The sequence below is a fragment of the Aspergillus pseudotamarii genome (genome assembly GCF_009193445.1).
Source record: "Aspergillus pseudotamarii strain CBS 117625 unplaced genomic scaffold BDV38scaffold_110, whole genome shotgun sequence".
NCBI lineage: Eukaryota > Fungi > Ascomycota > Eurotiomycetes > Eurotiales > Aspergillaceae > Aspergillus > Aspergillus pseudotamarii.
In genome coordinates this window covers 61,459-76,638 of record NW_022475124.1, presented here as the reverse complement: position 1 = coordinate 76,638, position 15,180 = coordinate 61,459, and the positions used below count along the sequence as shown (strand labels likewise).

General features: G+C 47.8%; 6 protein-coding genes across 6 annotated transcripts; 3 read left to right on the top strand and 3 right to left on the bottom strand.

Annotated features, from left to right (window-relative positions):
• Window positions 1-704: 704 nt before the first annotated feature.
• Window positions 705-2,231, bottom strand: BDV38DRAFT_288698 (uncharacterized protein; the record flags this gene model as incomplete). Its single annotated transcript, XM_032061087.1, has 6 exons — window positions 705-845; window positions 924-1,404; window positions 1,464-1,493; window positions 1,568-1,686; window positions 1,743-1,855; window positions 1,916-2,231. The coding sequence occupies 6 exons, from the start codon at window positions 2,229-2,231 to the stop codon at window positions 705-707; spliced, it is 1,200 nt and encodes a 399-aa protein (XP_031907515.1).
• Window positions 2,232-2,578: 347 nt separating this feature from the next.
• On the top strand, window positions 2,579-4,318 carry BDV38DRAFT_275951 (Zn(II)2Cys6 transcription factor; the record flags this gene model as incomplete). The annotated part of the gene is made up of 3 exons (XM_032058120.1): window positions 2,579-3,092; window positions 3,154-3,965; window positions 4,085-4,318. 3 exons carry the CDS (start codon window positions 2,579-2,581, stop codon window positions 4,316-4,318), a joined length of 1,560 nt encoding a protein of 519 aa, XP_031907514.1.
• Window positions 4,319-8,004: 3,686 nt separating this feature from the next.
• BDV38DRAFT_288696 (pectin lyase fold/virulence factor) lies at window positions 8,005-9,380 on the top strand (the record flags this gene model as incomplete). The annotated part of the gene is made up of 7 exons (XM_032061086.1): window positions 8,005-8,121; window positions 8,187-8,323; window positions 8,387-8,466; window positions 8,527-8,673; window positions 8,735-8,795; window positions 8,861-9,054; window positions 9,121-9,380. 7 exons carry the CDS (start codon window positions 8,005-8,007, stop codon window positions 9,378-9,380), a joined length of 996 nt encoding a protein of 331 aa, XP_031907513.1.
• Window positions 9,381-9,856: 476 nt separating this feature from the next.
• BDV38DRAFT_288695 (SDR family oxidoreductase) lies at window positions 9,857-10,657 on the bottom strand (the record flags this gene model as incomplete). The annotated part of the gene is made up of 2 exons (XM_032061085.1): window positions 9,857-9,957; window positions 10,012-10,657. 2 exons carry the CDS (start codon window positions 10,655-10,657, stop codon window positions 9,857-9,859), a joined length of 747 nt encoding a protein of 248 aa, XP_031907512.1.
• Window positions 10,658-12,272: 1,615 nt separating this feature from the next.
• Window positions 12,273-13,335, top strand: BDV38DRAFT_288694 (uncharacterized protein; the record flags this gene model as incomplete). Its single annotated transcript, XM_032061084.1, has 3 exons — window positions 12,273-12,293; window positions 12,350-12,672; window positions 13,059-13,335. 3 exons carry the CDS (start codon window positions 12,273-12,275, stop codon window positions 13,333-13,335), a joined length of 621 nt encoding a protein of 206 aa, XP_031907511.1.
• Window positions 13,336-13,544: 209 nt separating this feature from the next.
• On the bottom strand, window positions 13,545-14,904 carry BDV38DRAFT_264395 (uncharacterized protein). Its single transcript, XM_032056277.1, has one exon. The coding sequence runs from the start codon at window positions 14,841-14,843 to the stop codon at window positions 13,779-13,781; it is 1,065 nt and encodes a 354-aa protein (XP_031907510.1). The 5' UTR covers window positions 14,844-14,904; the 3' UTR covers window positions 13,545-13,778.
• Window positions 14,905-15,180: the final 276 nt, after the last annotated feature.

Sequence of the window (15,180 nt, the reverse complement as noted above, 5' to 3'; positions counted from 1 at the left end):
CTCTTAATTTCTTCCCTCTAACCATTTTCTGGCATCAAGAACATCCCTGTCTCGGGCTGGAGCCCTCTACTTGTAGACTTCTCCCCTGGATGATAATCAGAGAAATCGTCATCTGCCGCTCCTGTCGGCTCAATGCAGCATAGATGGAATGGGAACCACATGAAAAGACCCTGCGGGGATGAGAAAGCATGACCGAAGGGAAAATCGATGGTGTTAAGAAGCGGAATCCGCATGAAAGGTTGTCTCTGAGTGACCGGCAATGGGCTGTTCTTCAATATGCTGATGCAGTGACGTGATGCCACAGAGAATTTTTGACCAGCTTAAGGAGGTCGGGGTTTGGACTCAAAGGATTGTGGAGATTACAGCCACGTGGCGGCGATGAATTTTATCTGCCGTTTTGTGCTTGCGTTGGATCTTAGTGAAGGTATTGCCGAGACGCGGGCTGGTTTAGAGAGGGAGTGGAACTGTGCGATAGGGGTAGCTTGGTTAGCCAGTTACTGGCATTTATATTCCAAAACATATATCTACATATACATGGTTGGGATTAAAAGTTCCAAATCAGTCTTGGGTTGAATATATATTGATATAAGGTAATGATTTCTATGCCTTTTCTCTAGATTCCCAAGAGAAAGTCTATCATGCATCGGTGGAGCTCTCCAACGCTAGCCCGAACAGTTTCCCCTCAGCAGGGGCATGATTTCTTTCTAAATCTTCTCCCGGTCAATGATAGCAGAGGGCCAGTCATTATAGTTTTCGTCCGGGGTTTTGTACGGCCCATAATGGACAGTGTTGTCGCGAGTATTGCCGGAAAGGGGGATCCCATGCCTGATTCGCGAGATAATATCCTACATTATACCATCATATGATTAGGCCAGATCCACGAACAGAAAACCCCCTCCACCACCTTTGGGGATGATACTCACAGGATTGTAGATGAAGGGTCTGCCAAATGTGATCAAGTCCAGTTTCCCTTCTTTGACGAGGCGATCGGCTTCCTCTAAGGTGTAGTCATGGTTGGCCATGAGCATTGAAGGGCTGCCGGGAAACTTGACAAGAGGCCCAAAATCCAAGACAGGGTCATAGCCAAGAGGCAAAGGGTACTCGGTTGGCCGGGGAATATGGCCAAAGAAGTCACCTGTGCCGCCGTTGTGATCAATACCACGACGGGACAGATTGATGATCCCAACCTTGCGTGTGACCAACTCTTTGATCAGGTACGTGTATGTCTCTTTCATCTCCTTGAAAGTGACCACCGAGTCGTTTAAGAAATCAGTGGGGTTGAGCTTCACACAGGCATACTCAGGCCCGCCAAATATTTCGCTGATGACGTCGACGACCTCCAGAATGAAGCGGCATCGGTTCTCAACTGAACCGCCGTAGTTATCAGTTCGCTTGTTGGCTCGGCTGTACTGTGGGTTAGCATGCGACAGTTCCTTGCGAACACAGAGAGTATTATAACTCACGTATTCAAAAATTGCTGGGGCAGATATCCACTGAGAAAAAGGAAGAAGAGAGCGGGGTTAGTATTAAGCTTGTTCCTTCCATGCTATGTCCAGAGAACACCCACCCTTGAGCCAGGAGCTCCGAGCCATCAAACCCTGCCTTTTTGGCTAGCTGCAGTGAGCGGCGGAACGTTTCCACAACATCCCGCGGGTTCTCAATAGCCACAACATTCTCTGTGTGTCCCTGTTCCTCGACTCAGTCGTATGCGCTTAGGGAAAAGGGGTATGGTGAAATCGTACAGGCGCACCTGGTAGGTCGCGGTATTTCCCCGCATCGGCCTTAATGCTAGATGGAGCAAGCACTCGGCCCCCCATCTTCTTCATGACCGGCATTTGATCATGCTGGCACCGACCTATTTCATTTTGCGGGTTATGAAGCTTGTCAAAGGGCGTCATGATGGATGGGTACCTACCTGCATGCCAGGCTTGGAAGAAGATCTTGCCCCCTTCCTTGTGGACTGCATCAGTGACTACTCGCCAGGCTGCCGCGTGGTCATCTGTGATCATAAAGGGGGAATACTTCCAGTCACAGCCCGTCCAGTCAACAAAGGTGCCTTCGTTCACAATTAGGCCGGTTCCGTCTCGCGCTCTGTCGGCGTAGTGGGTGACCTGGGCTGGCCCTGGCTTATAATCATCCACACAGCGATTGCGGGTCATGGAACCCATGACAACGCGGTTTCGCAGAGGGAGCTTTCCGCCGATGGTGACAGGTTCTAGGAGACTCGACATGGTGGTGAGGATGGAGGGGGGATTTTGATCGAGATCTGAGTTTGAATTTTGATGCTGGGGAAGGGGATGTCCATATTTATACGGTGGAAATACTAACAACTCCAGCATAGAAGGAGTACTACTATACTCCAACAATGGAGGAAAGGATGAATCGCTGAGTGGAGTACTTATACTAACTAGCTAACTTCGTTAACTAGTTGATTTGAAGAAGCCAATTCGGTAAGCTCAATCCCGATCGCTGCGGCTTATTCCGCCAATTGGAACCTCTCAATCCCGAGCGAGCCTGTTTTGCTCCACTGGATCAATTCTCTCTCTTTCTCCCACTACAGTGTCTCAAGCAGAGAAAGATGAAGGCTGCAAGTGCGTGTCTCCAATGCCGGGAATCCAAGCGCAAATGCTCCCGTCCGGCACCTGGTGAACCGTGCCATTCTTGCCACCAGAGAAAGCTGCAGTGTGATGGCCGGCTCCAACCTCGACTAGTGGCGAACGAAGCTCCGGCGGCTGTTGCTGCTGCACTGCCGATCGACAACCTGCCTTGGGAGACAACCCTGGAGCTCGTCGAAATTTACCTTGACAAAGTTCACGACCGACCGCATAGCATATTTCATCCAGCAACACTGTGGACGCAGCTGCGCAACGGCTCTGTGAGTGGAGCGTTGATATGTGCTATATGTGCTATTGGCGCCAAATTCTCCTGCCGTTCCAACCGCCGCAACCTTGAGCTTCATCTAACTACGGAAGCAAAGCGGCTGCTAAAGGCAGACCTCGAAAATGCCTGCCTCGAGAACATACAGACATGCATTTTGCTCTCCACCCTAAGCGCGGGGAACTGTGAAACTTCCTCCGAGGCATTATACATCCGTAAGAAATCTCCATCTTCTGAATCCATTCGCGGGCACCTATATATCTAATATGGGTCCAGGGATTGCCACCAGCATGGCCGAGATAATACACCTTCAAACGTATACTTTGAGGGGTCCCATCATTGCCCGTGAAACCGCACGAAGAATCTGGTGGTCTCTCTACATGGCAGATCGCTGGTGCTTTTCAGGACTGGGTTTACCCCGTCATATGGATGACCTTGGAGGGTCCCTTCAGCTCCCCTTGGATGAACTCACCTTCCGCTCACTTCCCTCAGACCAAGAAACGTTTAATGTTCCCTGGAAACCAGGCCTCTGGGCCCACATGGTCACTCTTGTCCGCCTGTTTGGCCCAATCCAGGACCTGAACCGCCGTGCCGCCAAAGCCGAAATAGACACCGCCGAACTGGACCAGGCTGTTGTAAGTCTCGGCCAGCAACTTGAGATGTGGAGCGGTATGCTTCCAGTGGACATCCAGTTTACAATTCAGAACCTCCACGGCCACCAGCATAACCGGTTAGGCGGGCCATTCGTGACCCTGCATCTCGCGTATCATCATTACTCGACGCTACTTTACTTCCGATTTCTGGAGGACAAGCAGGCTTCGTTATCTACAACGTACGGCACGTATGTTGCTCGCTGCAAGCACCATGCTTCCTCCTTTAGCAGCCTTCTCCACCTCTCACGTCAGCTCAAGGGGTGCGAGGCTAGCTACGCCATCATTGGCCACATGACTGCCGTCTCCTCATCCGTGCTACTACACACCATGCTCTTTGGAAACCCCGAAGAACTACCCCAAGCGAAGCGAGAACTCAGCACAAACTTCGAGGCCCTTATAGAGCTTCAGCAATATTGGCCCGCCACGTCCGCAATGGTATGTACGATCATCTCAACTCAAAATCCAAGCAAAATGAGTGACACAATTTCTTTTCCCCCAATCGCTCTCGGCCTATGTATATGTATCTAAACTTACGATTGTATTGTAACATGCAGATCAATCGACTGATGGCATTCCAAGATATCTGCCTCTTATCCTCAACCGAACCCCACAAACTGGACGGGTGGATGGTGAGGTTCCTCTTAGAACACTCTCTCGCTCTCGAGAAAAGAGAGTTGCCTTTTGGGCCGCTGAATGGGGAGATACTAGAGGCCGAAAGTATGTCATCCAGGGTCAAGGCATGGATGGAACTTGGTAGGTATACGAGTTTTGAGAACTTTTTGACTTAACACAATTGATAAAAACAAAAACCAAACAAACAAAAAAAATAAAAAAAAAAATTAAGTCAAACCTATCGCATTCGATCAGGGTACCCAGCTTTCCCAAGCTAAACCGTGGAGTATTAGCTGAGCCGCTTCGAAGGATTACAAAAAGGTTCGGGAATTAGGCAGTCCATAAATCCAGCTACACATTGATCAAGTGTGCTGAAAACCTGCATCGTCTAGTCTAGAGCTAGTAGGAAATCACTATTGTAAGGGTCAAATTAGGTCAGTACCAACCATATTGTAAACATGCCACCCGTGCCGGGTATGGGAGCGAATTTTTGTACTTGACATAGAGGTCCGCGGACCTTCACATCAAGTCATAATGATACTGAAGCTTGGATGAGGTGGCGGCAGCGGAGTGGAACCAAGCAAAGTTAAAGCACGGACATTCAAAAGAGGAGTTTCGGACTTTTCCAGGAGTTTAGAATCCAGCCGAATATACCACCTTTGAATGTCTGATACCGTAACTATCTACATCCTGGATCATTAGTGTTTCCTCCGCAGTTATCACCACATATATCACTGAGCAAAAAAGGCCCAACCCCAAAATTTCGCCACCCTACGAGGCAATCTCACCATTGCAGCCTGAGCTCTGTCAGGCTGGCAAGATGGTTCTAATCACAGGGGACAACAGTGGTATCGGCTACGCCGCCGTGCGCGCCTTTGGCCTGGCTGGTGCAGCTCGGGTCATCATCACCAGACGTCGCACTGAGGCGACCGCTACCACTGCCGACTCGCTGGCTAAGGAGCTCATAGAAAAGGGTCGTAAGAGCGGCAGCACTGATTTCATCGGCGTGGAATCTGACTTAAGCACGACCACCTCTGGGCTGACCTCAAGGCCAAGGGCATCACCCTTGACGTGCTGAGCCTCGCAGATCGTGGCACTGACAAGATTTGGGAAGAGCTCAACGTTAATGTCCTGGCTCAACTGCAGATCATGGAGAAATTTTACAAGCAGCTAGGTCAGGGCGGGTCTGCTACTATAGACTAGTCTAATATTCCGTCCTTTATAACAAGCACAAGCTGCTCTTTATTATTCTTACACGACAAATCGCTGACAGCACATTCATCAACAGTATGTCCTGACGGTGGCCGCCCCCGCCGTCCATGGTCGAGACATCCGTGAATATTACCCCTCGTACGCTCTCGCCAAGACTGCTCAGGCACTGGCATTGCAGATCTATGCGTCGAAGGTCGCACCTGAGCAGATGCAGATTTATCACCTTCAGCCCAGGATCTGTCTTGACTGAGAGCGCAGAGGCGCAAGGTTTCGAAGTCGATGAAGACTGGGTTTGGCCGCCATGTTAAGTGGACATACATCGTAACCCTTGTGGTACGATGAGAGTTTGCGCTAATGTTGTTGATTTGGTGTGTTTAGTGGATCTGCCCGGCCAGTTCGCCGTGTGGGCGGCTTCGCCAGAAGCTCAGTTCCTCCATGGGCGTCTTGTCTGGTGTGAGTGGTATGTGGACGAGCTCAAGACCGGCGACATCCGGCAGAAGATCGGCGAGGATCCCGACTTCCTGCAGGTGGGCGTCAATCAGTTCTAGAAATCCTCAGGCAGGTATTAGCTTTTTGAGTGTTGAGAGTGTCAGCCGCGAAGGGATTGCCAGCTCTGGCAGCCTACAACAAGATAGACTGTCGACGGAGTGATAAAGTTCCTGACCAATGCCCCTGATGTCAACTTTGCTGGACTTCTACCTGAAATTTATGTCCGAAGTTACCACTTATCTCCCAGTATATGTACACAAACACTTGTGAGACCCCTACGAAGTGTATTGGTACTTCTCAAACAACCCTAGCAAGCCAGGTTCCTTGTTATTATTGTATAGCCTAGACTTTGTCCGATTATATCAGCTCTATTTGCCCCATGGCCGTTGGTGTAAAATCTTTAAAGGTCTTGTTGCAAAAGTAATACGTATTGTCTTTGGTTCCAGAATGGTTATATCCCCGCTCCTAAAATTACTCTTGTTCTTAGTTTATAGAGCCATTTGATTACTTGCGCGGGTTGGCGCCCAAAGCGGGATAGACGGACATGAGCAGTCTCACCCCGGCGCAGCATGATACACCTACTAAAGTTATCATAAACACGAACGGCTAAGAAATACTCATCATTTGCGCTTCCATCCTAGAGCCTCGATCTTCTAATTCCTCAATGGCTACAAATTAGCAACGAGACTTCACGTTTTGCAAGCCCTCGAGGCTGCCCGGTGATCCTGGGAATTCTCGGTCGGAAAATTGGTCTCAATGATCTCTACGCAAGTGTACATGAATCGTTGAGCTTTGTGTTGGTTCTGTCTCTTGATCTGATTATTTCATTTCCTCTCCACATTTAATTTGGTGCGTGGATAGGATATCGTGTCAGGGTGAATGCGTCGGATTAGTTTCTTCTACTATGTACCTTTGGAATAATAGTGAGACAGCAGAATTTCATTCTCTCAACTATATTAGCAGATGAGGCTTTCAACAAGCCTAGCTGTCTTATGGGGTCATGATTATCCTGGTTTTGTCAACTGATTTATTTTCGAGGCAACACAGAATGTAATGTAGATGTAGCCTTTTCTTTTCTTTCTTTCTTTCTTTCTTTCTTTCTTTCTTTCTTTCTTTCTTTCTTTCTTTCTTCTTTCTTCTTTCTTCTTTCTTCTTTCTTCTTTCTTCTTTCTTCTTTCTTCTTTCTTCTTTCTTCTTTCTTCTTTCTTCTTTCTTCTTTCTTCTTTCTTCTTTTTTCTTTCTTCTTTCTTCTTTCTTCTTTTTTCTTTTTTCTTTCTTCTCCCGCCATGCATTGCCAGTATTATCTGCAAAGCTAAAGTCAGCCTTGAATGTCCAAAAAATTAGAAGGATTTCTGCAAGATGAACTAGATATCTCGAGGCTGGCCATAAATCGCATGACATGAGATAGCTGCACGTTTTCCATTGCAACGAGAACCGACACTCATGTTCACGGTATACATTAGACTTTTCCTAAGGTTCAATGATGAAGCTTGGCTTGTTGGGGTGGATTTCATACGGCAAATTTGTTCATGCTTGGGTTTGGAAAATCCACCAATCTGGCTTCACGAACAGTGACGGAGGAGAGTAAAAAGCCGGTAGCAATTTAGGGACGGAGTTTGGTCGGCGAGGAGGAATTTGAATTTAATGAAGTTGGGCCCACAAGGCTCAAACATGTCCGGAGTTCTGGAAAGCCCCTGTCTCAGAGCTTTCAGGAAGCTGAGGAATTCTGACATTTCCTTCAAATTTGCCAAGCCAAAGTGAAGCTCCTACTTTAGTATTTGCTAAAATTACGATGAACATCATATCTAGGAGGGATTAGGTCTACTCTTTTGTTGAAATAATTGTGGTAATCTTTTGCTCTAATTAAGAGGAAGTTGAGTGAGGAGAAAATTGGAGGAGTTGGGCCCACTAGCCCTAAAGAAGCTTCTTTAATAGCCGGACAAATTACTTAAACGTTCTTAGCCATTTCACATAGAGTTCTCTATGTTCTGAGGAAACCCCACCGGTGTCTCCACTAGGAGGTCCTGATCGATATCAATCAATAGACCATGATGGATCATCCGTGAGACATGCTTACCTATAAAGATGGAGTATCATCGCGCTCTCTAGTCCCCCCATCAACAGCAAACTTAGATTTGCCGATCATTTCCACGTAACAACCATGGTGAAATCACTTTTAGTGTCAGGTCTCTTTGCTGCGACGTCCCTGGCCGCGAGCCGCATGACAGCTCCTGCCGGTGCGATCGTCGTTGCCAAGTCTGAAGGTGATTATGACACGGTAAGCATGTTGGAATCGCAGATCAAACACCTTTAGATATGCTCTGACGAACTGTCACTGGGAAGCTTGGCGCGGCCGTTAATGCCCTGAACACCACCGAGACTGCGACGCAGACCATCTTCATCGAGGAGGGTACCTACGACGAACAGGTGTACATCCCGTCGTTGGCTGGAAAGCTGATCATCTACGGTCAGACAGAGGAGTATGCTTGGGACATTTTATACTAAGTAGCAAAGAACCTTATCAACTAACAATACATTTCTAGCGACACCACCTACACTGGCAACCTTGTCAACATCACCCATAATATTAAGTTGGCTGACGTCGCTAATGATGACGAGACCGGTGGGCACCCCATCATGCACTCTAGCCTATGTTATTCCCATGAACTTACGGTAAAGATAGCTACCATTCGCAACCACTCTCCCAACTCGTCCATCTACAATCTCAACATTATCAACTCTTGCGGCCAAGTCTGCCACCAAGCCTTGGCCGTGAGCGCCTACGGCAATGGCCAGGGATACTACGGATGCCAGTTCACTGGATACCAGGGTAAGCAACAGAAAAAATGGAGGAAAAAAGAGCTCTGGAGTACTGACCCTCCATTAAATAGATACCCTTCTCGCCCAGAGCGGAAATCAGGTCTACGCCCACACCCTCATCGAAGGTGCCGTGTATGTCTCCCTGCACTCTTTCTCCCGACCGCAAGAAAATAACTTACACCCATTTGTGAATCCAGTGACTTCATTTTCGGCCAGCACGCCCGTGCCTGGTTCCATGATTGCGACATTCGTGTCCTGAAGGGCCCCAGTTCTGGCTATATAACCGCCAACGGCCGCTCTTCTGAGACTGACTCGTCCTACTACGTGATTCATAAGTCCTCCGTCGCTGCCGCTGATGGCAATGATGTCCCCTCGGGCACCTACTACCTCGGTACGTTGTACTCTTATCAGAACAGTACCCCCACGCGTCATGTTTTATTAACAACCTATATTACAGGTCGCCCCTGGTCTCAGTATGCCCGCGTTCTCTTCCAGAAGACTTCCATGACTGATGTGATTAACTCTGCTGGTTGGTCTGAATGGTCGACTACCCAAGCTAACACTGAGAATGTTACCTTCGCTGAGTATGGTAACACCGGCGCTGGAGCAAAGGGTACACGTGCTAGTTTCTCCGAGAAGCTGAGCGAGCCGGTTTCTATCTCAACCATTTTGGGCTCTGATTGGACACAGTGGGTTGATACTAGTTATATCAACTAAGTATCTTCGATACTTAAACGAGGAGGAGAGGATATTAGGATAATTTTGGCCATGTCTACTATGGTTGATCTTTGATAGTAAGTAGAGTTTGATGTGGATATGTAAATAATAATTTTGTTTCAAATGGCTTGCAGTAGGCCCATTCTCTTGGATTCGTTTTAATGTCATGATGCTCTTCTACATATGGAGACGTACTGGAAACGGAGATTCCAAGTAAATTACAGCTATTTAATAAGCCATCAAGTGTTGTTTTTGAATGGAGAGGATGTTGGTAGTCTCTATAATATACTGTTACGTCCGCATCTGGAGCAATACCCTTCATTCAGCTCTCCTGGATGTTTGGCCCTAATAGGTACTAGTCATGACCGACAGCCGACCGCCATCAGTGACATGAACAGAACCATTTGTAAAAATTACCAGCCCGGCTAGCAAGGTACAAAATGGCACCCGTCATTTCCTCATCCCCACCGAATCGCCTAGCGGGGATAAACCTCTGGTTGTCGAAAAGTTTCTTCTTCAGGGTTGCGGTCTTGAGTAAGCACGGAAGCCAGATTAGAAGGATAGACTGTAAAAATGCCTAGTCAACCTTCAGACTCAAACATTTAATGTGATAACAACAAGGGTCACTTACTTCCCGGAGCGATAACATTCACACGAATACCAGACCTCGTCAATTGAGTGCTAGCCTGTTTAGCCACCTGCATGATAGCAACCTTGCTGGCTAAGTACGGGGGCAAGGACGAATAATGTTGACTGAAGGCCGAGATACTGGTAGTGAAACTGACCTGGCTCTGGGTCGACGGGACATCACTGCCCTCTCTGACGGGCTTTCCGAAAACGCCTTGCAGCGCGTTTCTGGTGCCAGCGTCGAGCAACCCGAGGAATGCGGTCATGGTGAAGAAAGCGGCTGTGATGTTGAGATGTAGGGTGTAGTTCATTTCATCCATGGAGAAATTGGTGAATAGGGTCTGGCGCGGCTCTGAAAGAGAAGCGGCTGGGTTGTAGCATGCTGGAGGTCCGATACTGCCAGAGTTGGCGATGACGAGGTTCACGTATCCTACCTCGGTCGTAATGCGGTCTACGGCAGATTGGAGATTTCTTTCGATGTCACGTTGCACTGGTGTGGGATTAGACTGGGGTGCTCCTTGGCTGCCGTTTGAAGCACTTCCAGTCGGCGGCCCAAGATGTACACTTTCCGTGCGCCGTTGAATGCGAGGGCTCGTGCCATGGTTAGACCAATACCTGCAGGGCAAAGTGGTGGGTTTAGTAATAGCCATTTCGTAACGGATATAATAAATGATACTGACCACTACCTCCACCAGTTATGAAAGCCACCAAACCATCGACACGGAAAATGGTGCTTGAGTCAATTGGGGATGCTATTGCTTTATGACAAACTATCCCGGAGGTTCAATTCGTTGATTCGATTGATTATCTTGCTTGGTTCTATCAACATGACTGTGGGAAAGAAATCGCTTAGGAAGAACAACAGCGCTAGGCCTAACTAGGCCGCGTCAACACTTTACGCTGAGAAGACTTCGAGTTTCTTTTAGAGGCTATGTCACGGGAGGCGAAGACAAAGACGCTGATGAGCGCTGTGACCTTCGTGTCGGGCCTTAAAGCTTATATACGGTCACGTACCACCTAATTCTGGCGAGGGAAATCAGTGTTAGTACGGAGACATAACTGATAAGCCGAGCTTTAGGTATTGAAATAAACCTGAACAGAACTAGTAACCTACTGACAGGCCCATGGCCTCCTACCAAGTATGTTTATCCAGTTTTACTGGGATACCTGGTAAAGTATAGCTTACGGCGGCCGACACCAAGTGAATTTCAATGATTAACTGTAGGACGGCAGTTGTTCTATGGCGCATACGTTCCCCACCTACAGATCCCGACGGCGGCCGACAATGCTTAGTGTAGGTTGTAGTTCGATGTATGTCAATTTGCTTTAAATGCACATCTATCTACATAGAGGCCAAATCAACTGGGTTAGTCAAGCACTCTGGCCACATTGGGAAGTGTAAAGCGATGTGATTACGTGAACAAGAATTGTTCAGCACATATCTCAGGCATCAGCATGGCTTATACAGGAGCCACTGAACACGTAGGTCAGATACACAACTATTACAGTCTGGCAGTACAACTTAGGCACTAGTTATGAATATGCCTGCCCCTGCACCCTCTTTGCCGATATATGTCATATGCTACTTCAGCTAGACATTCTTCACTCCATTATCTTCAGTCGACCATAGTGGGCCCATACGGTACTTACGAGGTAAAAGTTGCCAGAAAACAACGCTAAATAAGCCCAGACAGCAACCCTAGTACTAATGTGGCATGTTTAATTCTGGCAGCTTCGATGGCTTACGATTATAAAAGGATTATGAATACTTTACATTTAGAGCATTTCCCCAAAGTGGAAGTTTTCAGACTAATCTTGTAGTAGAAATGCAAGGTGTCAGCATTGGCTTGTTCTCGACAATGTAACGCTCGTATAGGCGTCATTTTTCAATAGCGAGTGTCGGTATACCCTTAATAAAATCCATACAAAACCGACTAGAACATAATTGATTCAGTTCCTGTATCCAAGTTAAGGGATACATACGGGGTATATGAATGCATTCGTGAGTTAGGAATTAGTAGATCTAAAACGACTGGAAAGAAACTAGATGCCATTCCAGGGCACTGCGTACAGGTGAATCTTCAGCTCAGTGAGATTTTAGCTCCATTTCGGCTAACTCCGTTTTTCTTCAGAAAGTCTACTATTATTTAATCGATGCCCCACACGGCTCAGGATTGTCCTAGGTATAAAAACGGTCCATTTACCTTCAACTTAACTGAAACAAATCTGCTCATCCTGTTAAAACAGTGTACTTTTATACCCAAAATGAAGTCTGCCCTATTCAAGGTAAACCCCACACACCATGATCCCTCCCGTGCTTGCGCCTAACAGATCTTCAACAGTCGTTGGCTTTTCTCCCAGCCCTCTCCGTGGGAGCAATGGCTACTCCGCTTGTCTCCTACGCAGGCTATGTTTATGAGAACTGCACTGGTCCCAGCATCACAGCTACCAATATTGCGGTATCCTATTGTGCAAATGTGGAAGATATTCCGATCAAGTCTTTCACCGCGTATGTATTTTCCGGGGCTTGCGACGATTCTAAATCTCCTGTGTTGAATGTCTACACCGGGGCGAATTGCGGGTCTGGATTGTTTCAGACTGTGGCCGTGGGGAGTGAGAAGCAGTGCTTCGAGGCGGATACCACGATTGTGAGCTTGGGGGTTGAGTGTGTTTGATATAGATCTGCATGCTGTATGTCCTCATGTATTGATGATAAGGGTACTGGGGTGTGTGACTACTTGGAAAAGAATTTTCATGGAAAGCCAATATGAACCTTAAAGGAATGCTATGGAGCTTTTATATCCAATTGTACAAAGGTACACGGTATCTACAGAGCATATCTGTCTGTTAAACAACAAGTAGGACGCAAATAGAATCAATAAAATCAACCGGCGATATCTCAAGCGCTCTCTTCCCACCCAACGTCAATTTGATATCAAGTCGCAAAATACTAAAACAAAAGCTGACCAGTTACGCATCCACACATCATACTATGTCCGACTCAAGCTGCCTGGCAGAGCAATGAACCTATCTAGCTTTTCCACTGTCCAGCATTCTCCACCCCTCTCGCAACCCTGTTTGCTCCGTCTTCGACTCCCGTTCCAATACCTCCCAGTCCATCACCCAACGGCTTCCCGGCACTTCCTGTAGCGCTCGTAATGGTATCACCGAGACCTCGAGTAGCAGCACCTGTGACCCCACCGACAGTGCGAGAGACGCCTCCGACCGTGTTTCCGAGCGTCGAGGTTACGAATTTGGCGGCACCAGTGACGCCGCTGTCTTGGGAGGAGGAAAAAGTGTTGTTCGGCATGATGCTGGTGTTTCTTGATTTTGAGATTTTCTTCTTTGGCTTGTGCGTGACGTTTAAGGAACAGGTAAATAAGAGGTAATGGATATGAATATGTATATGAATGTTGCTTGTTTGTTTGAATGTTGCATGGATTCGGGCGCGCTTGATCCTTCTTATCTTATCTTGGATCGCAGATTTATGATGTCATTATCATGGGCCCTGACGTTGGTGGCGGTCTTTTATAATTACGACTACTGAGTAAACATTTAATGTAAACAGACAGATTACCAAGGGCTTTCAATAGGCCACGTCCTGTCTGAGAGACCCAAGTCTCTCCATCTTCACGATGATGGAGTTGAGGACGACCGTGCTCATGTTCATGTCTTGTCAGCAGGTATTAAGCCACTTATTGCTTCCATACTGCTAGTGAATTCTCATAGAGGAACAGATCTGAGTACAATGAGCCCAATAGTACCTCATATCTACCAGTAGTAATCATTCCAATTCACTATACATATCCCAACAGCCCACATCAACACATACCACCAACGACCCGGCAGAACGTGGACACCATCATTCGGCACCCATGCAAGAGTCTGGTTGCCTGACTGAATGTTCAACACCTTGGTAGAATTGATACTATCAACTTGCCCCGAAAAGATCACACTGAATTCGATATGCAACTCATCCTCGGTACCTCTATAGTTTTTGTAATCGGAGGAGGTGTTACCCGAACCAGCAAATCTGAGATCCAGGGTAGTGTTCGTCACGGATCCATTCAAGATCGTCGCAGAGGGCCAACCCATGTGTATCCCGTATGACGAACAAGTACGCCCAGGGAGACGAATTAAGCCCTCACCTCCATCGATCGCCGGTTTCGGGTCAGAAGCCGTAGTAGCATTGAAACGAACGGTGGCCGATTGAGTTGAATCCGTAGAGACATTCATGATCATCACATCCGAGGCACCAGACGTATGAGCTGTAAAGTCTATCCAACCTCTAGTCGTAGCGATCCGAACAAGATCCGGTTCCATAGGGCAAACGCTAGTCTCTGTCCATTTAACTGGTTTATAGGCGGTGTGGATCTCGTTGACTGGCTGGTCGGATTCCCATGCCTTGAACCCAACAATGAAGGGGTTTAGGGGCCCCGTAGGATATGGCGGTTGTGGTCCAACCCAGGCGTATCCTAGGATCCGAAGCTGCCCGTTTGCGCCACGACATCGCGATCCACCGGTGATGTTATAGGAAAAATATCCTTCTCCCTGGAAGTAAGTCCCGTCGTACACTGTTGGGCTAGCATCCGCGGATCTGCTGCCTTGGGATGTCCAGTTCCAGGCATTGTTAGGCACAACGTACGTCGTGCTAAGAAGGTTGTTTGTGGTTCCGCATCCTGATGAGCCTGAACTGCTGCCGCTTCCACCACTGCTGTCACTGTCGCTGTCGTTGTCGCTGTCAGAATCGCCTCCCCCGCCTCGCCTGGCTAGGGACCCGCCGCTGAAGATAGAGAAAAGGAGCAGGAACTGGGTGAGAAAGGGTTGGGGCACCATTAAGACGGGGCTATGCCATATATACTGCCGGGCAGGCTAGACATTACGGAGTGAAAGGAGGAAAAGGTTCGTCGCGACAGGAATGGGTCGAAGCGTAGATCGCTAATTTATAAACAGAGATATGTAAAGACTGCCAAGTGCCCAACCTCGTATTGTTTGGGTCAGGCTCTACAAGACCACATTATCCATTGGCGGGTGGGTTTTTTGAAGGAAATGAGGGTTTGGACTAGACATATTAGGCGACCTTGGCAGAGAAAGACCTACTATAGTTGGCTGAGGGAGTTGATGATAAGCCACATTTCAAACGGAATGAGTTAGGACGTCGCTACATAGCCTC

Excerpts from the sequence above, each read along its gene's own strand:
- BDV38DRAFT_264395 (XM_032056277.1), bottom strand. The coding sequence starts at position 14,843 with ATGGTGCCCCAACCCTTTCTCACCCAGTTCCTGCTCCTTTTCTCTATC.